Genomic DNA, 22993 nt, shown 5'->3' on the forward strand with positions numbered 1-22993 from the left:
GTGAAATCACAGATTTAGGCCTCCTAGCCTGAAGTATTGGCTTTTTAAAGTATATCAGTGACTTTGGAAAGAGCATTAGTGTAGTGAAACGCTTTTTAAAAACTTGTCAAATACCATCTTGAAAATCCTGTCTCTTATGGTAGAGATTAGCTTTTATGATTTTATTAACGTTTTATCTCATATATTGTAAGCCAGCTGGAATGAGAAGAGCAGATGGCATATACATTTTGATAGCAAATGCCAAAGTACAAAGACAAGTGGATGGGAACAAGGGGGAAGATCCATGAGAATCAGCAATAAAGGAGGGATATTAGGTTGACCTTGGAAGAGAATGGAGCAGAAAAAGAATGGCACTTTTGTCCTGGGCTGTCCCATAGATCTGTTTTGATTTTTCAGGGAAATATTTTTCTAGACAAAGTCAGAAATTGAATGGTATGATATGATAGTAGGGCCAAAAGAAGGACTGGACCTGGAGCAAAAATAAAATTTAATTCATTTTTAAATTTAATTTAAATTAATTACATACACTTAAATATGATTAATTTTCATTAAACCCATTATCTTTCCTTTTGTCAGTTGAAAAAAACTAGTGACAATTTCTGGAGATGCTCTGGTAACGATAGGGCACATCCAATGCTCTCAGGCATCATCTTAATTAAATTTATATGCTGCGAAGCTCCCAACAACCCTGGGTAGTTTATAAAATCATTAAAAACATTTTAAAGCAAGAAAATACAGGACAAAAAGTAACAAAAATAGCAGAGATAGAAAGCTTAAACAGGAATAAGAAAAAGAAGAAAATGGGCTTCAGTCACACTAACCAAATACCTGGGCAAAGAGCATCCTCTGGTGTAGAAAACAATGTATGAATCAATTTACTATTTCTCAGTAAGTACAATGTACACAATTATACTTTTATGTATGTGAAGAAATTTATGAATTGCAAACAATAATTTATCTTGGTTTCTTTCTGTAGATCTGGACCATAATTCTACTCGTTATTTGCACATTTTAATTGAAGCATTCAAGCTGAGCTTTGCTGATAGTTTTTGGTTTTGTGCTGATCCAGAAAAAGAAACAATACCTATACCACAGCTCCTTTCTAAATCTTACGCCAGAGACCGTTCAAAGTTAATCAATTTACATAGGTAAGCTATCTTGCTGTTGTAAGTGCCACTACTTATTAATTACTTATTAAATATCAAATAATACCACAGTGTTACTGTTAGTGGCTTCACTTTCTTTTAAAATAAGTTTTATTAATATATTTACCAGCTGTTCCAGTGGCATGATTATGCAGTTTTTCTCTAAACTGCATGAGCTGCTTTCAAAACAGCTTTTTTTCATAATTAATTTTAGATAGATTGGGAGTATCTACACTTGGAAAATCTGAGAATAATTCTTCATAGGAAAATAGTTCTTCATAGAGGTTGCAGAGATGGCATGGGGAACTCAAGTTAAGGTCCACCCTCAGAAAATTGAAGCTTACTGAGGAATTTTGGATCAGTCATTCTGGCTCTATCTAACCTACCTCACAGGATTGTTCTGGAGAAAAATAAGAGGAAGGCATGCTAATATGATCTAAAATAACAACAACAGCAACAATAATAATAATACGATGGTAATCCTTGCTGAACAACCAGAATTGGGACTGATGATTCTATCACTAAGCAATGTGATTTTACTTGTGGTTTTACTTCTTGGTAGAGTGTACTTGTTGGAAGCTGCCTGTGATGATCATAAATGGTGATATCAGGACTGCAGGATGTTGTGATTGTCTTAAGCACCCACTCGTTATGAAATGCTCAAATCCTAGTATTGTGACTGCAGGGACACTGTCCTGTGAAGACACAGTTATAAAGTTTCTTTTTAAGTGCTACTGTAACTTTGAATGGTCAATAAACAGGACAATTTACCATTATGCTGGAATATTTTCAGATTGGCCATAATGCCAGAATACATCTTGAAAATCCCAAGGATCTGTCTGTTAAAAATACCAGTCTTTGTACGTTAGATAAAATGTTTGCTTACTCTAACTTATGTTTGGGATTAACCTCCCAGTGCAAACACTTCTTAAAACAATCCAGTTGTTACCTGTTCACAGGAGATCATTTGATCATTTCCTATGTAACTTTGCTTCAACTTTCTAAAGTATGCAATGCAATAAATAAATTGTTGAAAGTTTTCTTAATTGACCACTTTAATTGAAAAAGAAAATGCTCCACAGTCCTGATCCAGAACATTTCTATACGTTTTGGATTCCCACAAAAAATAAATAAAAAGGAGGTTCATTATGCCTCCATGTTTTTTTTCATAGCCCCAAAACAGAAAAACAATGGACAAAACATCTTGGTCCCATCTCCTCTTGTAGTCTTAGCAGTTCTATTTATCACTCACTTGTAGAGTGAGAGTAGAATAAAACAACAATTGAAAAAAATATAATTATTTTTGTGGATTTTGGATACATAGAAGTCGATCCCTTGCCATAGACTCTGTCCCAATATAAATAAACAATATCCTCAAATAAGTAAATTGAGAAATATTGCTGCAGCTAGATTTCAGCTCTCAACACTTTGTAAATACTACAAACAATACCAGCATTTTAAGTTTTCTGCTTTCTTTCCTCTTACCAGAGCAACTGCCCAATATAGTCATGGAAATCCTTCCTCGGTGGGCAATGACACCGTTTATTTTAGCGTGGTGGATGCTGAAGGCAATGCCTGCTCTTTTATTAGCAGCCTGTACAAAGGATTTGGTGCAGGGCTGGTGCCAGATGGCTGTGGATTTACCTTGCAAGTGAGAAAGTATTTTTCAACATTATGAATGTGTGCTTAGTGAAATGATTGTTTTAGCATTAATTTTTCAGTGTGGTATGCTCTTAATTCATATCAGGATTGATTCAAAATTGTTCCTAATTTAAGTGTAGCCATTTCAAATTCTTGTATTTTTTTTTTTAAATGAAAGCTAGTTCATTTTCACAACCAAACTCCAGGCTTTAGCTTCATCCGTATGTGCAAGAATTCCTTCTCTATTTAAAGGTTTCCTCTTCTATTTAAAATTTCTCTTAGTCACCGGAATCTTTTCAAAAATTGTGTTGAAATATTATCACAGATCATGTAAATATCATGTAATAAGGAGTCTTTTCATCTTCATTTTAATGATGTCTATTTTATACAAATATTTTTATTAGCCATGGTGGCTCAGTGGTTAGAATGCAATACTGCAGCCTAGTTCTGCTGACTGCCAGCTGCCAGCAGTTTGGCAGTTTGATCTTGACTGGCTCAAGGATGACTCAGCCTTCCATCCTTCCTAGGTCGGTAAACTGAGGATCCAGATTATTGGGGGAAATATGCTGACTCTGTAAACCACTTAGAGAGGCTGTAAAGCATTGTGAAGCGGTATATAAGTCTAAGTGTTATTGTTATTGCTATTATCAGTCAATGGACTGTTACTTTTTGCAGTTTTTTTATTATTACACTGTTTTATTATTACCTGCATCGATAATAAGAGAATATTTGTAGCTCAGGGCTGAACTGTGGAGTCCTTAGTGCTCTCCAAGCTTGGTTGTTTTCTTGTAGACGTTTCATTACCCAAACTGGGTAACATTATCAGTGCACTGATTATGTTATCTAGTTTGGTAATGTCTGCAAAAAAATTAGCAATCTCAGCGAGAACAAGGACCCAACAGTTCAATACTGAGCTATAAATGTTTTCTTCTATCAATACTGCAGATAACTAGGATTCAACCCCATGGATTGCTTTATCTGGCTGTGACTTTTAGTGCACTGATTTATCTAGAACAGAGGAGCCAATTTTTCACTACAGCATGATCATCCAAACTGCCTGGGCCCTCGGAAGCGGCCCTATCATACAATTATACCAGCTCTGGCCACTGCAGCTGATACAGGAGAACTTTTGTGCTGCTTTGGAGTTATGGGAGGATTCATGCAACCTCAAGCTCAGGTTCAAGTAAGTATCTGTTTCCTCTGGGTGTAATTTATTCTCAGAAAATCCTTTGGACCTCAAAGCTTACATGACTGAATACAGTTTATGTCTTTGAACAAATTTGGGGAAAATTTTATCGGCATTTTCACAAAGTTACTGTCATGAAGTCAAGGTCAGCCACAAAACAGCAAAATTGACATAAGGGTGTGACTGTTTCTCACAATCATACCTTCTCCAAGACGGTTTCTTTTAAGTCCACTTCCATTTACATTTACCTTTTTCACCATAAAGCAGGCATACTTCCAAAAAAAGAAGAGTTGTAGCTGCCTATTCTTTTCATTTGAATAATAATCATATTCAGCAGCATCTATGAAATGTGTGTTTGTTTGCTTAATGTGTTGTTTGAGATTGGGATTCTACCTTGTAACATATCAGCTTTTGATTTATTTTTTAATTAAAAGAATATAAAAATAAAATAAAGTCAGCTGAGCATTCAGCGTATATTTTAGTGGATCTAAGGCTTAGGCAGGATATAGTATGCTTGAAATGAGCATCAAATTACCTTGAGAGTAATTTCGTGAACATAGCAAAATATACATAGAAAAATATATTTTTATGTAACAATATTGTCTAGATCATTGGTATTTTATGAATGAATTATTCCCACAATAATCCAGGTTTGCATTTTCCTCTGTATGTTCCTATAGGTACTACTGAATATGTTTGAATTTGGAAAGAATCCACAAGAGGCTTTGGATGCATCTCGTTTTTATTTGGAATATAGCAAAAAAGGTAAGACTATAAAATGGAATTTATATTCTATCTAAATGAGCAGGAAGAAATCCAAAGTAATTGTCAGACCCTCATTATATTGACACAGTGCTAAGAAAGTATTGTTGATTAAGATTTAATAGCTCAAGTTTGGATAGCAGTAAGTATCCTACTATAATTAAATTTGGTGATGGATTCTTTTTCTCCAAGTAGCAATGAAATAAAACCCATAGAGTTTGTTCTATGTCAAAATCAGTACAATGGTATTTCATACTCTATGTTGCAGTTGGTTTCTATTTATTACTTTGTTTTTCCTTTTGGTTTATTTCATTTACCTGATTTTATTTTACTGGTGCTCTTGGGTGAATGGCTGCAGTAGATATAGCTTTCATAGAATAATAGGATTGAAAGAAATGGCAAATGGAAACCTGTCATTTCTCCACCCTCCCACACATAGATTTACTTCTGATGAGGTATTTTAGTCTCTGTATGTTACTTCCAAAGAACCAATTTGGTGCAGTGATTAAGGCATCATGCTAGAAGCTGGGAGATTATGAGTTCTAATCCCACTTTAGGCACAAAGCCAGCTGCAAGACCTTGGGCCAGTCATCCTCTCTCAGCCCTAGGAAGGAGGCAGTGGCAAACCATTTCCAAAATCTGTCTAGGCGCCACTTGATATAGCCAGAAAAGAAGAACCTATCCTGAAGGCCCAGTAGAATATACATTTCATAAGCACACATATGTATGTATGTATATAAATTTGTGTGTATACACATACATAGTGATGTGCTGATAAATATATAAGAACTAGCTTAGGTGGCTCCACTGGCACCACTGTGCTGACCCAATAGCAGATTTTAAGCATACTAAGCATAACTCCAGCTAACAGTTTTTCAAAAAAATTACCAATCACTTCTTATGAGCCAGTACAAGCTGGTTCCAACATACCTCTCTGTCTGTGTATATGTTCATTCATTTATTTTTCTGTATTTACAATATACAGGAACATAATTTTAAGAAGTCATAGAACTTAGGTCTTGTATTTATCTTAGTTGAAGAGTACTCAGTTAGATCATCTATTTAGACCTATTGCCTGATAGTAAAATGAGATAAGGTTTACTTAGAAGCAGGTTTCAATAGTCCTTGAGGCAAGCATTAACAGCTAGTTGCACAGCCTTTCTTAACCTGGTGGCCTTGGGGATGTTGACTTTCTTGATCCTTTGTTGATGCTAGGCTGATGTGAAGGCTGCTTGAAAGCCTGTCTTTTCACCCAACAGCTTACTCAGAACCAACCTGGACAAAGATTACAAAGGCTCAGCATTCCTCTAGCCTTCCTCATCCGCTTGACTGAAACATAAGGTGTGAAAGTGAACAGGAAGGAAGGTCATAAACGTGCACTGCAGTAGTTAAATGTGCTCCGATCAGGGTTATCCCACCTGGCCATGAAACTCACTGGGTAATTTTGGATCTGTAATTCTCTCTCAACCTAGCCCACTTTGCAGGTTTGTTCTCACAAAGATAAAATTAGCAGAGACTGCCTTTCTGCCCCTAGCCCCACCCTGTATATATCCCCAAGGATCTTGGCCATTTTACCAAGATTTAGCATAGTGTGCTATGCATACACTTCTGCATAGTGTGTACAGAAAGAAAATGAGAAAATGAGATAAATAAAATAAAATAAAATCTGTTTTTTAAAGCTGCATAAATTCACTACAATTGTGTGGCTAGTGTCACAACCAAAATGATTTAAAAGAAGTGTGTGTGTTTGTGTGTGTGTGTGTGTGTGTGTGTATGCATGTATAAATGTATGTGTCCCTGCAGTTAGGTTGGCACGATTTTCAAAAATAGTTTGCCATTGCCTTCTTCTTAGGGCTGAGAAAGAGTAACTGGACCAGTTGGCTTTGTGCCTAAGGTAGGACGAGAATTCATGGTATCCTGTTTTTTTTTTAGCCTGGTGCCTAAATCATTACACTGAACCAGGTCTCAGAATTGAATATATATTCCAGTTTAATCAATTAAATGCAGTGAATATTATTTTAGTGTATTTCATCATGTTTTCCTGATGTCGCATTAATCATTGCAATTCAGCATTATGGAGGCTACATCCAATATATTAAAAAAAAGTCTGGTTGTAGGACCACAGATTGTATATATAATTGCCAATTAACATTATATAAAGAAGCTACATAGAAAGAGGGCTCCTGCCCACCTACCAGTTCAAATGCATGCAAATGCAAGTAGATTAATAGGTACCACTTTGATGGGAAGTGTTCTGTGCTCCTTTGGCGTATAGCCATTCTGGGCACATGACCAAGGAAAATGCCTTCAGACAACGCTGGCTCCTCTGGGCCAAGAAACAAACATGAGCACTGCCCCCTTGAATCAGACATGACTGGACAGGGAAACTTTTATCGTGTGCCTCCAGAAGGGATACCTTGTTTTCTTCTCTCAGTTATAAAGAGGATGCAGATTATGTAGGATGATTGCTTCTTAACTACAGAGTTATAGCTGTCATTCAATAATTTTAAAAGAGTTGCTTTAAAAATGTTCCTATTCAGACTCCCTTTCCTATTCCTCTGACGATGGGTGAGAATATTTTATTTTCCTTTTGTGGGATCATGCTTAAGTGCCGAAAAAAATATTTTAGCTGGTACTTGTAAAACAATTGGACATTTGTTCAGTATTGCAAAACTGCAAATAAAATCTTGAATGCTGTTCTTTCAATCATTAGATGCGTGGCAGGTGTTCTTGGAAGATGGCATTCCTCAAAACATAACAGATGATTTGAGAGCCATGGGCCATAATATCATGGAACCTGTACTTGGCTATGCCAGGAGTATGTTTGGACGTGGTCAAATTATCACCAAAGGAGAATGGTGGAGACAAAAACCTGTCTCTTCTTCCTACAGTGTACTTTGGGCTGGATCTGATCCTCGAGCTGATGGTTGTGCATTGGGATACTAGTATGAAAAGAAAAGATGACTAGATTGAGTGAATAGAAACAGATTTCAAAGGGACACAGCATGATGATATGCTAGAAAATAAAAGATGGTAGATCAAGATCTGTTTGTTCTGTTAGCATAGTTAGATGATAACAGTCCATGTTTTGGACGGAGAAATCCCAGGTTCAGTTATTTCATTTATTTACATGTGAGTTAGGAATGGGATACTTATCTGCGATTCAGAGCATATTGACTGCTTTTTGTTCTCATAATCTTTAATCATGGTTTATTAAACAAACCAGGAAGATAAAAGTAATTCTGATTATTTTCAACCACTTTTTTATTTGTTTCCTCTCTGTTTTTCTTCCAATATCAGAGAAGTAAGGGCAACACACAAACAAAACCAGAAGTCAGAATTCCAAGTTTAAAAGGAAAAGAACTGTTTTAAAATCAAGACCTGAAAATCAGTAAATCATATTATCTAATTATAGTTTGTTGCAAAATCATTTTTTTTAGATGTTTGCATATTGTATATCATTTTAAAAACATATTATGATTTAGTGTTTGTATAAACTGAGTAACTATAAAGTATGTTGATTATATCCTTTATGAACATTTTTAGTCACAATAATATAAAATGTTTTTGTTGACATTGTATTTGTTCTTCAAAACAAATATATAAACATTTGAATAACTGACAAGCCCAGGTTGTTTCTTCCCTAGCCTTCCCTAGTATATATATTTAATCAATTACTGTTAATGCATTCTGAGAAAATGTTGGTATTTCCAGATTTTTATGCTATACTTCTTTATAAATAAATATAAATTATCTAATCAGCAAATAAGAGATATCCACAAAAAGGATTTGTTTGTCAGGATAATATTTCTTAATTTTCTTTAATATATATTCCAGTAGGACATGTTATATAAGTCAGACACAAACATTTAAAGAGTTTAAAAACAGAAAATAGTCTTAAAATTCATACTTTGTATTCAGGACTGCTATATATCTGCTGAAATATTTTTAAAAAGATTTTTCTTTATCTCATTTGTGATAAGCAAAATTTATTACTGAAAGTAATTAAGAAAAAAATATTGTTGAAAGTGAAAGAAATGTTAAATTCTCATGGATATGTGTAAAATCCCCAAACTCTGCAGTGTTTATTACTGCGTAAAATATGCATTTCATATTGTTCTGATACAGGAAGGCTAATTTAAAAGGTTGGATTTGATTTTAACTTCCCTTCAGTGAAAGGAGCAAAGTTCATAAAACAGGGCTTTCCTGTCACTCTGCTCTGTTGATCTCCTAAGATGGGTGATATTTAGAAACAGTATGCTAAACTACAGAAGAGGAGGAAGCAGGAGGGGGAATTGGCAAAAATGAATAGAATAGAAGCAAATAGCTGTTTTGACATGCATACTTAACTTATTTTTGTAATATTAGGCTTGTCTCTGTTGCAGTTTTTGCAAATATTGAAGCAATAAAATTAGGAAAATTAGTTACTTCATTTTATTTTTAAAGTTGCCATATCAGTTAAATGGGTGGCATATGAATTTTATAAATAAATAAAAATAAATAAATAAGAAATAAACCAATTTATATAGCTGCTCATCAACCAAAAGGAACTCTGGGATGGTGAACAAAATTAATACTAAATAGGGCTAAGGATACTTTTGCAATAGAATGTTCTGGTCAATTGTTCTGATGATAAATAGTTATTTCATTTATTTTATGCAACTTTGTGTAATTGAAATCAGTTCTAAAGTCTAGACATCAGTACCTATTGTAAGAGGATGTTACTGAATAGAGCAGATGGAGGAAGTTCTCACAGTTTGATTAACAGCTGGGTAAGATGCAGACTTCCCTCTCTTTAGAGTAAAAACCTCTGACTTAACTGCATCAAAGCCAAAATGCTATCACTTAAAAATCCTGCTTAATCTGATAAGATTGGAAGGGGAAGGATATTGTTGTGTTTTGGAGGAAATCGTGAAGGCCAACATCTACTTGGGAGAAGTCCCCGCCCCCACCCCATGGTCTTATTGTAGCCTTTGGTGAAAGATCTAGTATTGCTTAGCTGCCTTAAAAGCAATTCCTTCCAACTAATGATGCAGGAGAAGGGGGCAGAAAAGAACAAATTCCATGAAATTCCCAGAGTCATAACATGAGACTTCACTTGAATGTGGCTTGCAATTTTACTTCTGGTTTTTCCATTGACCCAGCTTGTCAGAAGCTGTCTGTGAAGTGCAATTGCAGGGACACTGCGACTGTTGTATGTGTGAGAACTGGCTGTAAAATTACATTTGGCAAATATTTTTATTTTATTAGCTTAGCATTGCTCATATTACAAACATTGTTCCTGTTCAATTGTTTGTTTAAAACTTAACAGAGATTTTTTAAAGAATCTGATACAAGATTTTGTTACATACGTGCAGAAATTTATCAGTATATTTAGTAATCTAATACAATACAACAATGTGTTATTTAGATTAAAACCTATATCTACTTGAAAATTAATCCATATGGAAATCAATGACACCATATTTTGAACGGATAAGTATTGATACAGTGAATCTAATTCAAATGTTTATGTCTGCTCTGGTAATTGTCAATGATACAATTTCCCCTGTTCTCCCAAGGTTTTATTCACTAAGACTAGATGATCCACAAGCTCTAGAAACCTACCTATGCAACTCCAGAAACCTACCCTAATTGTGATTGTTAAGCACTGATGGCACCTTGAGCCACTCACGTTCTCTTAGCCTTAAGAAGAAAGCAATGGCAAATCACTTCCGTTAATCTTGCCATGAAAACTGCAGGGACTTCTTGAGTTGGTCATCAAGGAATCAAGACTGACCCAAAGTCATCTCCTCTCCCAATCTTCAAACTCTTTATGCCTACCTTGTTCCCATATATTCCCATCATCTTGTTCCCTTTTAGTGTAAACAAAAGTATGTAGAGTGCAGGAACACAGCAAGAAATACTTAGCCAAATAAATTTAGTTTGCATCAACACCCTCTAGCCATTTTTACCTCTGTTGCCCAGCAATCATTTGATTAATCATTAAATGGTATAATCTTTTGGTGCATAGTCCAGCCTAGGTGCTATCTGATCTAAAGAGATCCCAGAGTTCTCTGTAGGAGCCAGCCAACCAGAAGTCCTCCAATGGAAAGTGCAAGCACAAGAAAAGGTTGGTTGCATTTCTACTATTCTAGGAAGCTTCCCCTTCAGTTTATTATTACTATCATTGAATCATAAAACTGTAGAGTTGTAAGAAACGGTAAGAATTATTTATCTACAATTTACAGAAACACTAATTAAGCCATCTATCAAAGTCTTTTAAAAATCCTTTAGAGATGAAGAACCCACAATCTCCATCAGTAGACTCTTCCACTGTTGTATAGATCTTATCATCAATAAGATTTTCCTTATATTTAAACAAAATCTACATAGCTGCAATTTATATCCATTATAAATTGAGACTATGGAAAATAGCTCTTGAACATTTTTTCTCTAGCTTTTTTAAGGATCTGAATGTGACTAACAAATCTCCCTTATGGTTTTTTTTCTTCTCATGCTGGAATACCCATGTTTCTTCAGTTTAATAAACAATAAACTTTCCTGGGCTATGATATAATCACCATTTTAAACTAGGCTTAAATATATTTTTATGAGAATAGTAAATGTTAAGTTTGGGATCTTCCTCAACTAGCGCCAATAGTTTCCAAGTAAGATTCAAACACTATGGTTGGATGGATATATCTCAGTTAAGTGCTAATCAGATTACATGCTGCAGAGACAAAAAGCAATCAGTCTCTACTTCCCTATTACACACACATCTAATTCTTACTTTTTCCTTTCAGATGAATTCTGTTTTCCTCAAATTGATTGAGGTGTCTGAGTAAAACCATAGGGAATTCTCTTTACAAGTAAAGTTCTTCAGAGGAACGCCCATCCCACCCCACTTCCAGCCCCCTCTAACTGTATTGTTCTACGACAGCAATACTTTTATTTGCCAGGAACTGGACTTGTCAGACAAGAAACATATCCCAGCAACTGATTCATGTAAATGCAAAATGTCTCCATTCAACCAAGAAAACAAGAGCTTTTGAACACTTGAGTAAGACTTTATCAACTGTTTTCTCTGCTCTTTTGACATGGGATTACAAAAGTGCAGCGGCTGTTTGAGTTGCCTGTTAATCCCCCTGGCACTGTGGAGTATTGTTATAAATATTCTCCTATATTTTCCTGATGGGAAATCTTCATATGCCTCCAGCAATAATCACACCATCTATGTGTGGCATTTTGAAGGAATCTGTTTCTCAGGTATTATGGTAAGTATTGCTTCTCTGATTAGCTGAATACATCTTTCATTTTCTCCACAGGACTCTTTGATCCTGAGATGGTAGATGGTCCAGGAAGGGGAGATTTCAGGAAGGGACAGAATCAAAATAAATATTTTGGAAGCAGTATTAAGAGCCAAATCAACATGTCATTATACTGTACTGAACATTTTAATGTTGATAGAAGGATTTTTTAAAATGTAACTTGGTTATTTTTTTCCTCACTGATGGTTTAAACATCATTTACTATAGATCATTAAATATATTTGTATGATTTGTATGATTGATCTAATGATGGTTGTAGACATGGATTAACATTATTTAATGCTATATATACGAACAATAAAATATACGAACACCAGGAAGTTATAAAACTATAAAAAGTTTTATACTATAATCACTGTTTTGTTTTTAATATTCTTAATATATATATATATATATATATATTTGTTTTCTGAGGTTTTCGCAGGTATTTGTATGTAGAAACCCGAACAACCAAAGACCTACATATATATATATATATATATATATATATATATACACATACAAGTGAAATTTAGTTGGAATAAAATCGCACTAACATTTTTATTCATTCTTTTATATCAAAAGACTTCTATCCCAATTTCCTATTTTGAAGATTATATTTCAAATAGCTTTGGCCTGTAGAATTAAAGGATTTGTTTATATTTCATGATGATAATGTTTCAAAACTATTGAACTCAATAAGATGGTTGACTTTTGAAAAAAAAACAAAAAAACAAAAATTGGCTTTATGTTTAATTGTGTAATCAATATTTGGCTTGCTTTTAAAATCTGCTGTTTTTATATCTCTTAAGTCAGTTGTGGGATCCTCAAGGCATATTCCCTCACTGCCAATGTTTAGTTATATGAATACAATTATGAGTCTTAATAAGAATAAAAAAGGTTGAAGAAGTGTTGGGAAAAATGTGAGCATTACAAATGAAAGAGACCCTGGTTGGCTCTTCCATAAAATCCATATCTGAGTAATTATACAATAAGGATGTTGGTTTTAGGCAACATCTTTATCGTATAATCACTCACATTTGGATTTTATGGAAGAACCAACCAGGGTCTCTTTCATTCGTAATGCTCACATTTTTCCCAATACTTTTTTACCCTTTTTTGTATTTTTGAAAGGCTCACAACTGCATTCATATAACTGAACATAGGGAGTGAGGGAATTTTATTTCTTAGATACCAAGTGCAGTCATTTTTGAATACATCTTGACTAAAACTGCTTCCTTAGTTTTTGTTCAGGTGGTGCTTAATCCTGCCATTCATTTGGGTCCATTTTCCAATTATTTTCCAAGTGAAAATAAGTAGTGCACAGAAAAAAGAAATATGAGTATTTCTTTAAAAAGTGAGCCACCTGTCACTGTTGGTGTTTCAAGGCATTCTGTTAACTTGTAACCAGTATATAGTTAAGGTTTAATGTTACATAGTCACTGGCTCCACTCTGGTGCTTCTATATATGTTTTTGCACACCCATGAAGATCTTACCTATGTAGTCTTCCCAATTTACTTTACCAAAAGAAACAATGCAAGGGATTGGTTTATTTGCCCTTTGGTCTATCTAAAGTGAGTTAGATATTTTTCTTAGGTATAAGATGATTCTTTGGAAGATGTCAAATTCTTCAAAAACAAGGTCTTCTTTTGAACAAATCATCTTTTACCTTGTGATCTGCCAGTTATCCAGACTAGAACTCCCAGCATCCCAGCCAGAATGTAAAATTTAGGGTTTTTTTTCTTTAAATGTAATACAAATGCAAAGTATCTCACTGTTTTGATATCAGGAAGGGTGGTTTATCCCTTTCCTTGGCAACCATGAATGGAACAAAGATAAAAGACCCACTCCCCATAAAGAAAACATAGGGAAAAAAATGCCCATTGGTACCAATTCTATTATGTCTACACCACCCATGCAATTTAGAATATTTCCTTTTGGAAATTATTCATTCTTTTGTTTTTCTGTCTTACTAGTTATACAGGTGTCTTTCAAAAGCTAACATTACAAGTTCTATATTTTAAAACATTTTATATCATATAGTAAGGGAAGTACCGGCAAGTACTATATCCAAAAATTAAACTATTGGCAATGTTCAGCATAAGTTGAATGTTCACGCATAAGTTCTACCTGTATAATTATCTATGACTATAAGGAGCACATAGACTACATTTTCCTTCTGTTTATTTTGCATATGTTTTTCTTCTGTTTCTTTTGGAATAAAGCATTTCTCTACTTTCAGTCAAATGTGGTGCAAAGTAGCTACTCAACATCATGCATTATCTAATCAGAATATATGTTTCTGAAAGAAGAACTTTGTGAGTTTAATGTTCGGAGACTCAATATCTTCTGTGCTACTGTCTTCTAGATTCTTATTCTAGCAGCACTTCTGGTAGTTCTGGACCGGGACGCCTTTTATGAATGCTTCCAAAGTGAAAGCTGCACCAGAACATATAGAGTGAGTGTATGGTTTGCCAATGTAGTATTTTTGCTTTAAAAAGACCTTCCTTCCTCTATTTGACACTTCTGACCGTCTGCTGTTGTTTCCTTCCTTAGTCTGTGATGGAGATAAAAAGAAAAAAGAAAGAGGCTCTTTGTTATCTCTGCAGCAAATCTGCAAAGGCAAACAAACAAGAACAGGAAAAACAGCTGACCACCATTCTAAAATAGATGGACCAGTATCAACAGACATAACTTTAGAATTGTTGCCAAATGTTTTTCCCCTAAATTCCACCTCTCTGTTAAGCAGTCTCATGCTCTCCAAGTCTGTTGAACCTATTAGTGTAATTCTGAGTCCATATTAGTGAAGATTAACCTAGTGTGCACTACAGCATTGAGGAGGAAGCAACACAAAGATGATTGGCCTATCATCATGTTTCAAATGAACAATTAATATTTTCCTTAATTCCACCTCTTGCCTCAACCTTAGCAATGCAAGTCCCAAAAGCTATTGCCACAACAATCACCCCCTGTCTTCCTCCCAAGAAGCATGACATAATATTGCCCTCTCTGTCATCTTTAGTCACATGAAGAGCTTAGCTCTATGAGATCACCCTGGTCTTGAGAGTTTAAGGATCCGTTTGGTGTTTTATGAGATGTCAGTTTTGGCATATTGCATTAAAAATAAGACAGTCTTATTTTTATGGAGTGATGCATTTGCTTGATGATGTATACAGTAAATGGAAAAATAATATTTTGTAAATGTAAGTACACGAAGAACAGTTAACTTTTAAAAAGAGAACTAATGACTACAGTGACTAAGAACTTATTCTGAGAGACTGATTCAAATTTGCTACAAACTCATCTACGTGACTATGGTTCTTGTACACCCACATCATTGGGCAACATTGGTGGCAATCAAATGTCATGATTTTGAATATAAACAAGAGCAAAAACCGAATGGTTGTATTTCTGGTAGCAACAGGGAGAGGTGTTTATGAGATTTTTTTTGGCTAATGTTTGGCTAAAATAATGTTTGCTAAACTTTCCAATTTAGAGGAGAAGTGTCTGTTCCATTTGATTTGATTTCTCAGGTGGAAAAGCAGTTTGGACTAGGCTAGCTTCAATAAAGAAAATGCCACATGAAAAAGCAAATTGCCAATTTTCATTCAACCTACACTTTGATAAGGGTTATAGCAATAAACTAGTTTTATATTGATTCCTTTCATGTCATATCATCCCAAACTACTCTAATGGCTTTACAGGAAACAGATCTAATGCTGCCTGAAACTCTCATAGCTAGAAAAGAGCTATGTTGCTAAGTTTGGTCCAGAGTCCAACCTTTTGGAGTTGAAGGACACATTCAGCATTTGCAAAATGGCATAATGAAGCTCACAAATTACCACATAGATTTAATCAGTGCCAAGGGCATCCTGTACTAATTCTGCTTACTTTTGCCTTATTTATACATTGGGGTTATTTTCAAACAAAACACCTGGCTGCAACTGCCCATTGTGGTGGTGGTGATGGTGGTGATGTTGTTGATGATGATGATTTTCAAACTGCTCTGCTTAAAAATATAATAATAATAATAATAATAATAATAATAATAATAATAACAACAACAACAACAACAATAATAAAAAAGTTGGAAGGGACCTTGTAGGTCATCGAGTCCAATCCCCTGCTCAGGCAGGAAACCCTATACCATTTCGGACAAATGGCTGCCAGTCTCTTCTTAAAAACTTCCAGTGTAGGAGCATTCACCACTTCTGGAGGCAGGTTGTTCCATTGGTTAATTGTTCTAACTGTCAGGAAGTTTCTCCTTAGTTCTAGGTTGCTTCTCTCCTTGATCAGTTTCCATCCATTGTTCTTGTCCTGCCTTCAGGCGCCTTGGAGAATAGCTTGACTCCCTCTTCTTTGTGGCAGCCCCTGAGATATTGGAACACTGCTATCATATACCCCCTCGTCCTTCTCTTCATTAAATTAGACATACCCAATTCCAGCAACCGTTCCTCATATGTTTTAGCCTCTAGTCCCCTAATCATCTTTGTTGCTCTTCTCTGTACTCTTTCTAGAGTCTCAGCATCTTTTTTACATCGTGGTGACCAAAACTGAATGCAGTATTCCAAGTGTGGCCTTACCAAAGCATTGTAAAGTGGTATTAATACTTCACGTGATCTTGATTCTATCCCTCTGTTAATGCAGCCCAGCACTGTGTTGGCTTTTTTGGCAGCTGCAGCACATTGCTGGCTCATAATTAAGTGATTGTCCACTAGGACTCCGAGATCCCTCTCACAGTTACTACTATTGAGCAAGATACCCCCTATACCATACCTGTACATTTGTTTTTTCTTGCCTAAATGTAGAACCTTACTTTTTTCACCATTGAATTTCATTTTGTTAGATAGCGCCCAGTGTTCAAGTCTGTCCAGGTCCTCCTGTATCCTAAGCCTGTCTTCTGGAGTGTTGGCTATTACTGCCAGCTTGGTGTCATCTGCAAATTTGATGAGTTTGTTGCTGGAATCACATATACAGTATCACTTTGAGGCTTGCAGGCAGGATGCTCATGACTTCCAGCCTTGCCTAACCACAAGACACAACTATAAATCTATCAGCCATGTTCTCTGATTAGCTGAGAAGAAATGCATCATGTGTTCTACAAGTGGACAGTGCACTAAGTTTTAGACCAGCACTACCTATCGTCCTAACTATATTGCTTTCTACATTTGACCAAAGGATAAGATATATCTAAGGATGTAGATCAGGAGTGGGCAATTAATTTTCCCAAGGAGGCACATAAGAAACTGTAACAATTCTTTATAAAATCCATACAGCTTAACATCTTTTTCATATTTAGTTTGCATTTGTAGATGTGCCCACCACAAGTTGATCCCCTGATTTTCCATTTCTTGTTTAGTTTTTAAATTCCCTTCAGAATTTAGTATATGTCCAGATTTTTTCAAAGTCCACCAAATTTGGGTGTACAAATGCTTCCATAGTTGACAACCACCCTGGAATTTTCAAATATATTTTACCTTTTATTTTTCCCCATGCTGAAGGCAGGACAAGAAGCAATGGATGGAAACTAATCAAGGAGAGAAGCAACCTAGAACTAAGGAGAAACTTCCTGACAGTTAGAACAATTAACCAGTGGAACAACCTGCCTCCAGAAGCGGTGAATGCTCCAACACTAGAAGTTTTTAAGAAGAGACTGGACAGCCATTTGTCTGAAATGGTATAGGGTTTCCTGCCTGAGCAGGGGGTTGGACTAGATGACCTCCAAGGTCCCTTCCAACATTATTATTATTATTGTTGTTATTGTTATTATTACATACTTGGTTAGAAAAGATGTTGGGGGAACATGTAGATTTTAAACCTGAACTTTTTTTATTAGGTATAATGCCAGAAAAGATTAACAAACAAAGCCTATATTTGATTTTACACCTCACAATAGCGGCAAGAATAATATTTGCGCAATATTGGAAAAATGGAGGAATACCACCAGATGAAGAAATAATCAAAAAAATATTGGAATGTGCAAAATTGACAAATTGATTATGAGACTGAAAGAAAAAGAAGAAACAGAATATTATCAAATTTGGAACTTACTTTATCGATGGTTAGAGGAAAGAATAAAGGATTAGGAAATATTAGTGTATTTAAACTCAGACAGCACGTTGGTTGAAAAATTATTATTATATGTATGGAAAAACTAATAAAATCTTATAATAATACAAAAAAGAAACTGGAACAGTTCTGGAGGGCCAAGCCAATACGGCTTTGAAGGTGCATAGGTACACAGATACATAAACTGAAAAAAAAAAAGTAGTTGCTTTCAAAATAAAAACAATGCAGTTGCTTTTTACACCATGTTCAAAATGTACACCATGCAGTTGTGTGCATGGTGTACATTTATTTACATTTGATTTCTGATTTCCAATTGACCTCACATGGATCAGACAGGGACAACTAAAGGGCCAAATGTGGTCCAGGGGCTATTAAAATGCCCAGGTCTAATGTACATACAGTAGTTCATTCTCTGTAATGATGGAATCTTTTCATTCCCTCTCACTCTGCTTCTTCTTCTTTTAATGCAGCGTTTCATTTCTGTTGTGCTTTCCCTACTAGGGATTGCATTCTCTGGCTACAGTCTGATCATATCTGCTTTGAGATTAGTGCAAGGCCCATACTGCAAAACCTCAGCAGACTGGGAATATGCCTTCAAAAACACTGCAGGCAGGTAAGAAACAGGCTTATCTTAAAGCTAACTTTAGATACATTGATTTCTTTAGCCAAATATTAAAATGAAATGGCCAATTGATGTGGCCCTTTGATTTTACAAGGAGTGGGTTGGGCTGCTTCTCCTTTCTATTTTCAAAGTTGTTTCATTCATCCAAGTCCATTTCCAGATTCTTTAGCCCTCCCTGTATTCATCTCTGGAAGTCTGATAGATGAATGGACAGAGACCTTGGGCTGATAATCTGTGTGATGAGACCATCTGACAGTATGTTCATGGTAATAATCTCTTTCCATTTTCTTTATGCTATTGTTTCCTCTGATAGCTACCTCATGGATCCTACTTCCTGGTCCCAATGCACTGAGCCTTCTTATGTAGTGGAGTGGAACATCGTTTTGTTGTCTATTCTGATAGTTCTTAGTGGCCTCCAAATCTTGATCTGCTTTCTGAAAATAATTGCAGAATTAAGGCAAATCCTGTGTGGAAATTATCCCATCTTTGTTCAGGTAAGAAGACACAAAGTTTTCTTTTTACATACCATAGCTGCTTATGTTATTTTTATTCTTCCAAATGTTATAAGACTGTTTATTTTTCTAAGCATGCTCTAATACAGTTGATAAATAGCTGACAGGACCAGCATCTTCAGCTTTGCCTTGCCTCCCACACTTTCTCCAGCCCTATGTGACTGCAGTTATCAAGCCATGATTATTTATTATTTTATTTATATACCATTTTTCTTTGAAGAGGACACAGGTAATATCCCCTTATTTAACCTCATAGCAGCAACCCTGTGGCTATAAATAGTTTGTGGTCCAAATGTGCTTAGCTAAGAGTAGATTTGAGTCTGTATTTCCCCATCCATTACTTTAATCACTACACCATTCTGGCTCACATTTATGGCTTTTTACTGACCAATTAAAATGAGAGAGAATAGTTGTGGGTTGCAAAGCTCTGGACATCCATTAGATGGCACTAAGGAGAGTTTTTGGTATCTTGTCCAATTAAAAAAAGGAGCTAGTGATGTGATGAGGCTTTGCTGATATTATCCTGATGTGAGAACTCATTGGGTGTTAGGCACTACTTGGAGAAAGCAGCTATGGGCTCTATTATCAAAATTATAATTTAGACCCAATAGTCATATGCTGCTAGAACCACTGATTCAGTCAATGATCAATTGAGACTTTTGTGTTGTGGGTATAATGTGAATTCACAGGGAGATTGTGATGTGCTCAAGTTGTCTTGACTGAAATAATTTGGATATAAAAGCATTTATTTATTTATTTTAACCGATATGACATGTCTATCTCAACATCATGATTCTGGGTGGCTAGCAACACACAATATTACACCAATCTCACAATAAATACAATCAGTGCGCAGATTAAAAAAACCCCACAGCTGTCAGCACAGTCATCCCACAAGCTTATGGTATGTCCTAGAACAGTGGTTCTCAACCTTTTTAATGCCGCGACCCCCAACTGATCGTAAGTCGAGGACTACTCAACCGGTCGTAAGTCGAGGACTACGTGCAGCACCGTTTGCAGAATGAGACTTTTGGCGGGCTCAGCAGGGCAGAGACAGCCTGGACAATTCCTATTGGCTTTTGAAAGCCAATAGAATTAGACTCTGTTCAAGAGAGTCTATTCTATTGGCTTTCAAAAGCCAATAGAATAAAAGGGAGTAGCACAGCTAAGGAAAAGGGGGGGAAAATGGCGGACTGCATTGTTTGGCGACCCCCGTGAAATGGTCGTTCGACCCTAAATGGGGTCCCGACCCACAGGTTGAGAACCACTGTCCTAGAATCACGTCCATTAAAATCTTATATCTTTCTGTTCTTTTTTTACAGCCTGCACTGATCTAACAGCCTTGGGGAATGACTCTACCATGACTCCATCGTATCCCTGAGCGTACATTTTAATATTAATTTTTAAAACAGGCTTTTCTGTTTCTGTGTTGACACAAGGACTACCAATGTTTTTCTAACATATTATTTATGATGCTCCACACATTTCAGCTAAAGTGTACAGTTTTTGGATAGTCTGTTTTTCTTGTTGCCTGTTCGCATACCCTTTCCCTTTCTTGTATTTGTTATATATCTAAATTGCGAAGCTCTTGAAAAATGAAGAATTTTTTGTGTTTATATAATATAAAGCACTTACATATCATCGATACTAAATGAATGAATATTTGATTCATTGAACAGTCACATTATTGTGAACAACAGCTTTCTTAGTAAAGAGATAGATTACACCATTTTGTTTTTGGCTGTGGTTTGTTCTCCAAGCTTGTTTCAATATAATTTCTGAACGTTTCGTTAACAAACTAGGTAACATCATCAGCTGGGTTTTCTTGTCCTATTCTCCTTAGCTTATAAATGTCTTGTGTGCCAGTATAGTCAGTTGGTCATGCGATTGGTTGTTTGTTTGGAGCTATATTTGAATTCTGAGCAGCTGACTGGTTCTCCTGCTGATTGGCACTTCAAATGGTCTGGATTCTTATATATTCATATGCTGGATCTAGATCAATATGCATCTAGCATGATTAAAGGAGCAATTGAATAAAATTTCCCCTGCACAGATGTTGGGAGAAATGTCATAGTCTGAGATGAGATTTAGGGAATATCTTTTGCATGTAGAAATCCATAAGAATAGACTTACCTATACTAGTTCACCCATTGAGCAAGAAGACTTGAATGGATCCTAATTTTCCTTAATGAAATACAGTCATATTCACTTTGGATACTTCTTCATAGGGAGTATTAAAAAAATACTTCATATTAATAAAGATACTTTGTACCTCTTCATATCATTCTGATCTCTTACAGGTAGTCGTCAACTTACAAGCATTTGTTTAGCAACTGGCATATATTTACAATAGTCGCACATTATGGCATTTGCAACCTTCTCAGACAGCTTCTGACAAGCAAAGTCAATGGGAAAGCCAGATTTGTTTAATGACCAGGTGATTCATTTAATAACCATTTTGCTTAGCAACAGAAATTCTGGTCTCAGTTGCAGTCATAGGTCAAGGTCTACTTACACTGTCTTTTTATTTTTCAACAGCCATTTTATTTGTGGCTCAATTGCAATGTTTCTGGAATCACTGGAAGGGCTCCCTTTGCATTTGTAGTACAGAAGCTCTGCAGAATTTACCCAGCTGATCATTTCTTCATTGGTGATAGCTGGCATTTTTATCTTTTAGAAAAAAGTATTGCTACTGTGTGATAAGTGGGTCAGAAAAATTGGATAAAGTTGTTCAGGAAATCTTTTACTTCTGATAAAAAATCAACATGAATTAGATGGGTGCATTTTAATTAACAAAAATGTAAAATAATTGTGGTTGTGCTGAAATTAATTTTTGGTTCCTACAAATCAACAGCCCTGTAAATGTCAGCTTTTGAAAAGAAGAAACTGAACAGGTATGTAACTGGGATTAGTAGAACAAAAATAAATAAATAAATAAATATTCAGATTGAATTGTAGAGCTTTTAATATAATGTTGCAAGATTTGTCCCAATTAATCAGTTACAATATGAATCACCAAACAACCATGTTTTCAAGAAAAAATGTTTTAAATAATATGGATAAGTAATGCCAGTCTTATCTGAAATGTGATAATAACTGCACTGACAGATTATTAACTGCTTGATACTTTGGATATTGTCCTGCAGTTTAAAGCTGAAATATAACTTTCCCCATGTTGTGAAATGCAGGAAATTTCAGCTGTATCAAACAGAAAGAACAGGAGAAAATTGATGTTGTGCTGGGAACCTCTCAAAGCATTTTGTGGACCTCTTTTAAATTTTTTAAAAATGATTTGATTAAGAACATTTTTCAAATGTTTTATATTGAGATATAAAACATTATTTACATTTGAACAACATTAACTGTGATAAAAATGGGGATTTTTTTTTAACTGTTTCAGTAATCCATGAGTTGCCTAAGAGTTATTTCCATCAAATCTGACAGGGCTTGTTTAAACAAGAATTGTGCAACCTTCCAGGCTGTTGAAAGTAAACAAAAGCTTGCAAAGGGGGAAATACTGAAGATATTTAAAGAAGCTGTTCCTGGATGAGTCCATTGGACTAAAGCAACCTCGAACATGAAGCTGTCTGTGCTAAGCCATTTGTTGGCTTATTACTTGTTCCAAGTCTCTGCAGTAACCAGAGAATACTACATTGGAATTAACGAAGTTGATTGGAATTATGCTCCAGGAACAAAGAACATCCTATCTGGGAAACCCTTTTCAGAAGATGAGTAAGTCTTAACTTGTATTCATTGGGCTCATACT

At 35.4% G+C, this 22993-nt stretch overlaps 3 protein-coding genes across 8 annotated transcripts in view; all 3 read left to right on the forward strand.

The window, feature by feature from the left end:
• The window catches only part of LOC120314669 (glutathione hydrolase-like YwrD proenzyme), a 32895-nt gene extending 24307 nt beyond the window's left edge, over nt 1–8588 (forward strand). For 2 of the 5 annotated variants that reach the window (XM_039357990.1, XM_039357989.1), the window contains exons 8-12: nt 977–1148; nt 2634–2796; nt 3799–3969; nt 4653–4737; nt 7448–8586. In XM_039357990.1, the coding sequence (XP_039213924.1) occupies nt 977–1148; nt 2634–2796; nt 3799–3969; nt 4653–4737; nt 7448–7680 (824 nt within the window). In that variant the 3' untranslated portion in view covers nt 7681–8586. Of the gene's footprint in view, nt 1–976; nt 1149–2633; nt 2797–3798; nt 3970–4652; nt 4738–5993 lie in introns of all 5 variants that reach the window. The other 3 variants (XM_039357993.1, XM_039357991.1, XM_039357992.1) reach the window with 3 other exon arrangements.
• A 3189-nt stretch (nt 8589–11777) lies between these two features.
• Nucleotides 11778–22804, forward strand: TM4SF18 (transmembrane 4 L six family member 18). Its single transcript, XM_039357994.1, has 6 exons — nt 11778–11990; nt 14393–14482; nt 18564–18706; nt 19029–19209; nt 20550–21664; nt 22672–22804. The coding sequence occupies exons 1-5, from the start codon at nt 11814–11816 to the stop codon at nt 20562–20564; spliced, it is 606 nt and encodes a 201-aa protein (XP_039213928.1). The 5' UTR covers nt 11778–11813; the 3' UTR covers nt 20565–21664; nt 22672–22804.
• The window catches only part of LOC120314667 (ceruloplasmin), a 33466-nt gene continuing 32360 nt past the window's right edge, over nt 21888–22993 (forward strand). Inside the window, exon 1 of one of the 2 annotated variants that reach the window (XM_039357984.1) lies at nt 21888–22959. In XM_039357984.1, the coding sequence (XP_039213918.1) occupies nt 22805–22959 (155 nt within the window). In that variant the 5' untranslated portion in view covers nt 21888–22804. The remainder of the gene's footprint in view (nt 22960–22993) is intronic. The other variant, XM_039357983.1, reaches the window with a different exon arrangement.

Source organism: Crotalus tigris, unplaced genomic scaffold (genome assembly GCF_016545835.1).
Source record: "Crotalus tigris isolate CLP2741 ecotype Arizona unplaced genomic scaffold, ASM1654583v1 scf7180000018970.2248101, whole genome shotgun sequence".
Classification (NCBI taxonomy): domain Eukaryota; kingdom Metazoa; phylum Chordata; class Lepidosauria; order Squamata; family Viperidae; genus Crotalus; species Crotalus tigris.

Excerpts from the sequence above, each read along its gene's own strand:
- TM4SF18 (XM_039357994.1), top strand. The coding sequence starts at position 11,814 with ATGGGATTACAAAAGTGCAGCGGCTGTTTGAGTTGCCTGTTAATCCCC. Across the intron at positions 11,991-14,392 it reads TCTGTTTCTCAGGTATTATG|ATTCTTATTCTAGCAGCACT; the intron begins GTAAGTATTGCT and ends ACTGTCTTCTAG. Across the intron at positions 14,483-18,563 it reads GCTGCACCAGAACATATAGA|CGTTTCATTTCTGTTGTGCT; the intron begins GTGAGTGTATGG and ends CTTTTAATGCAG.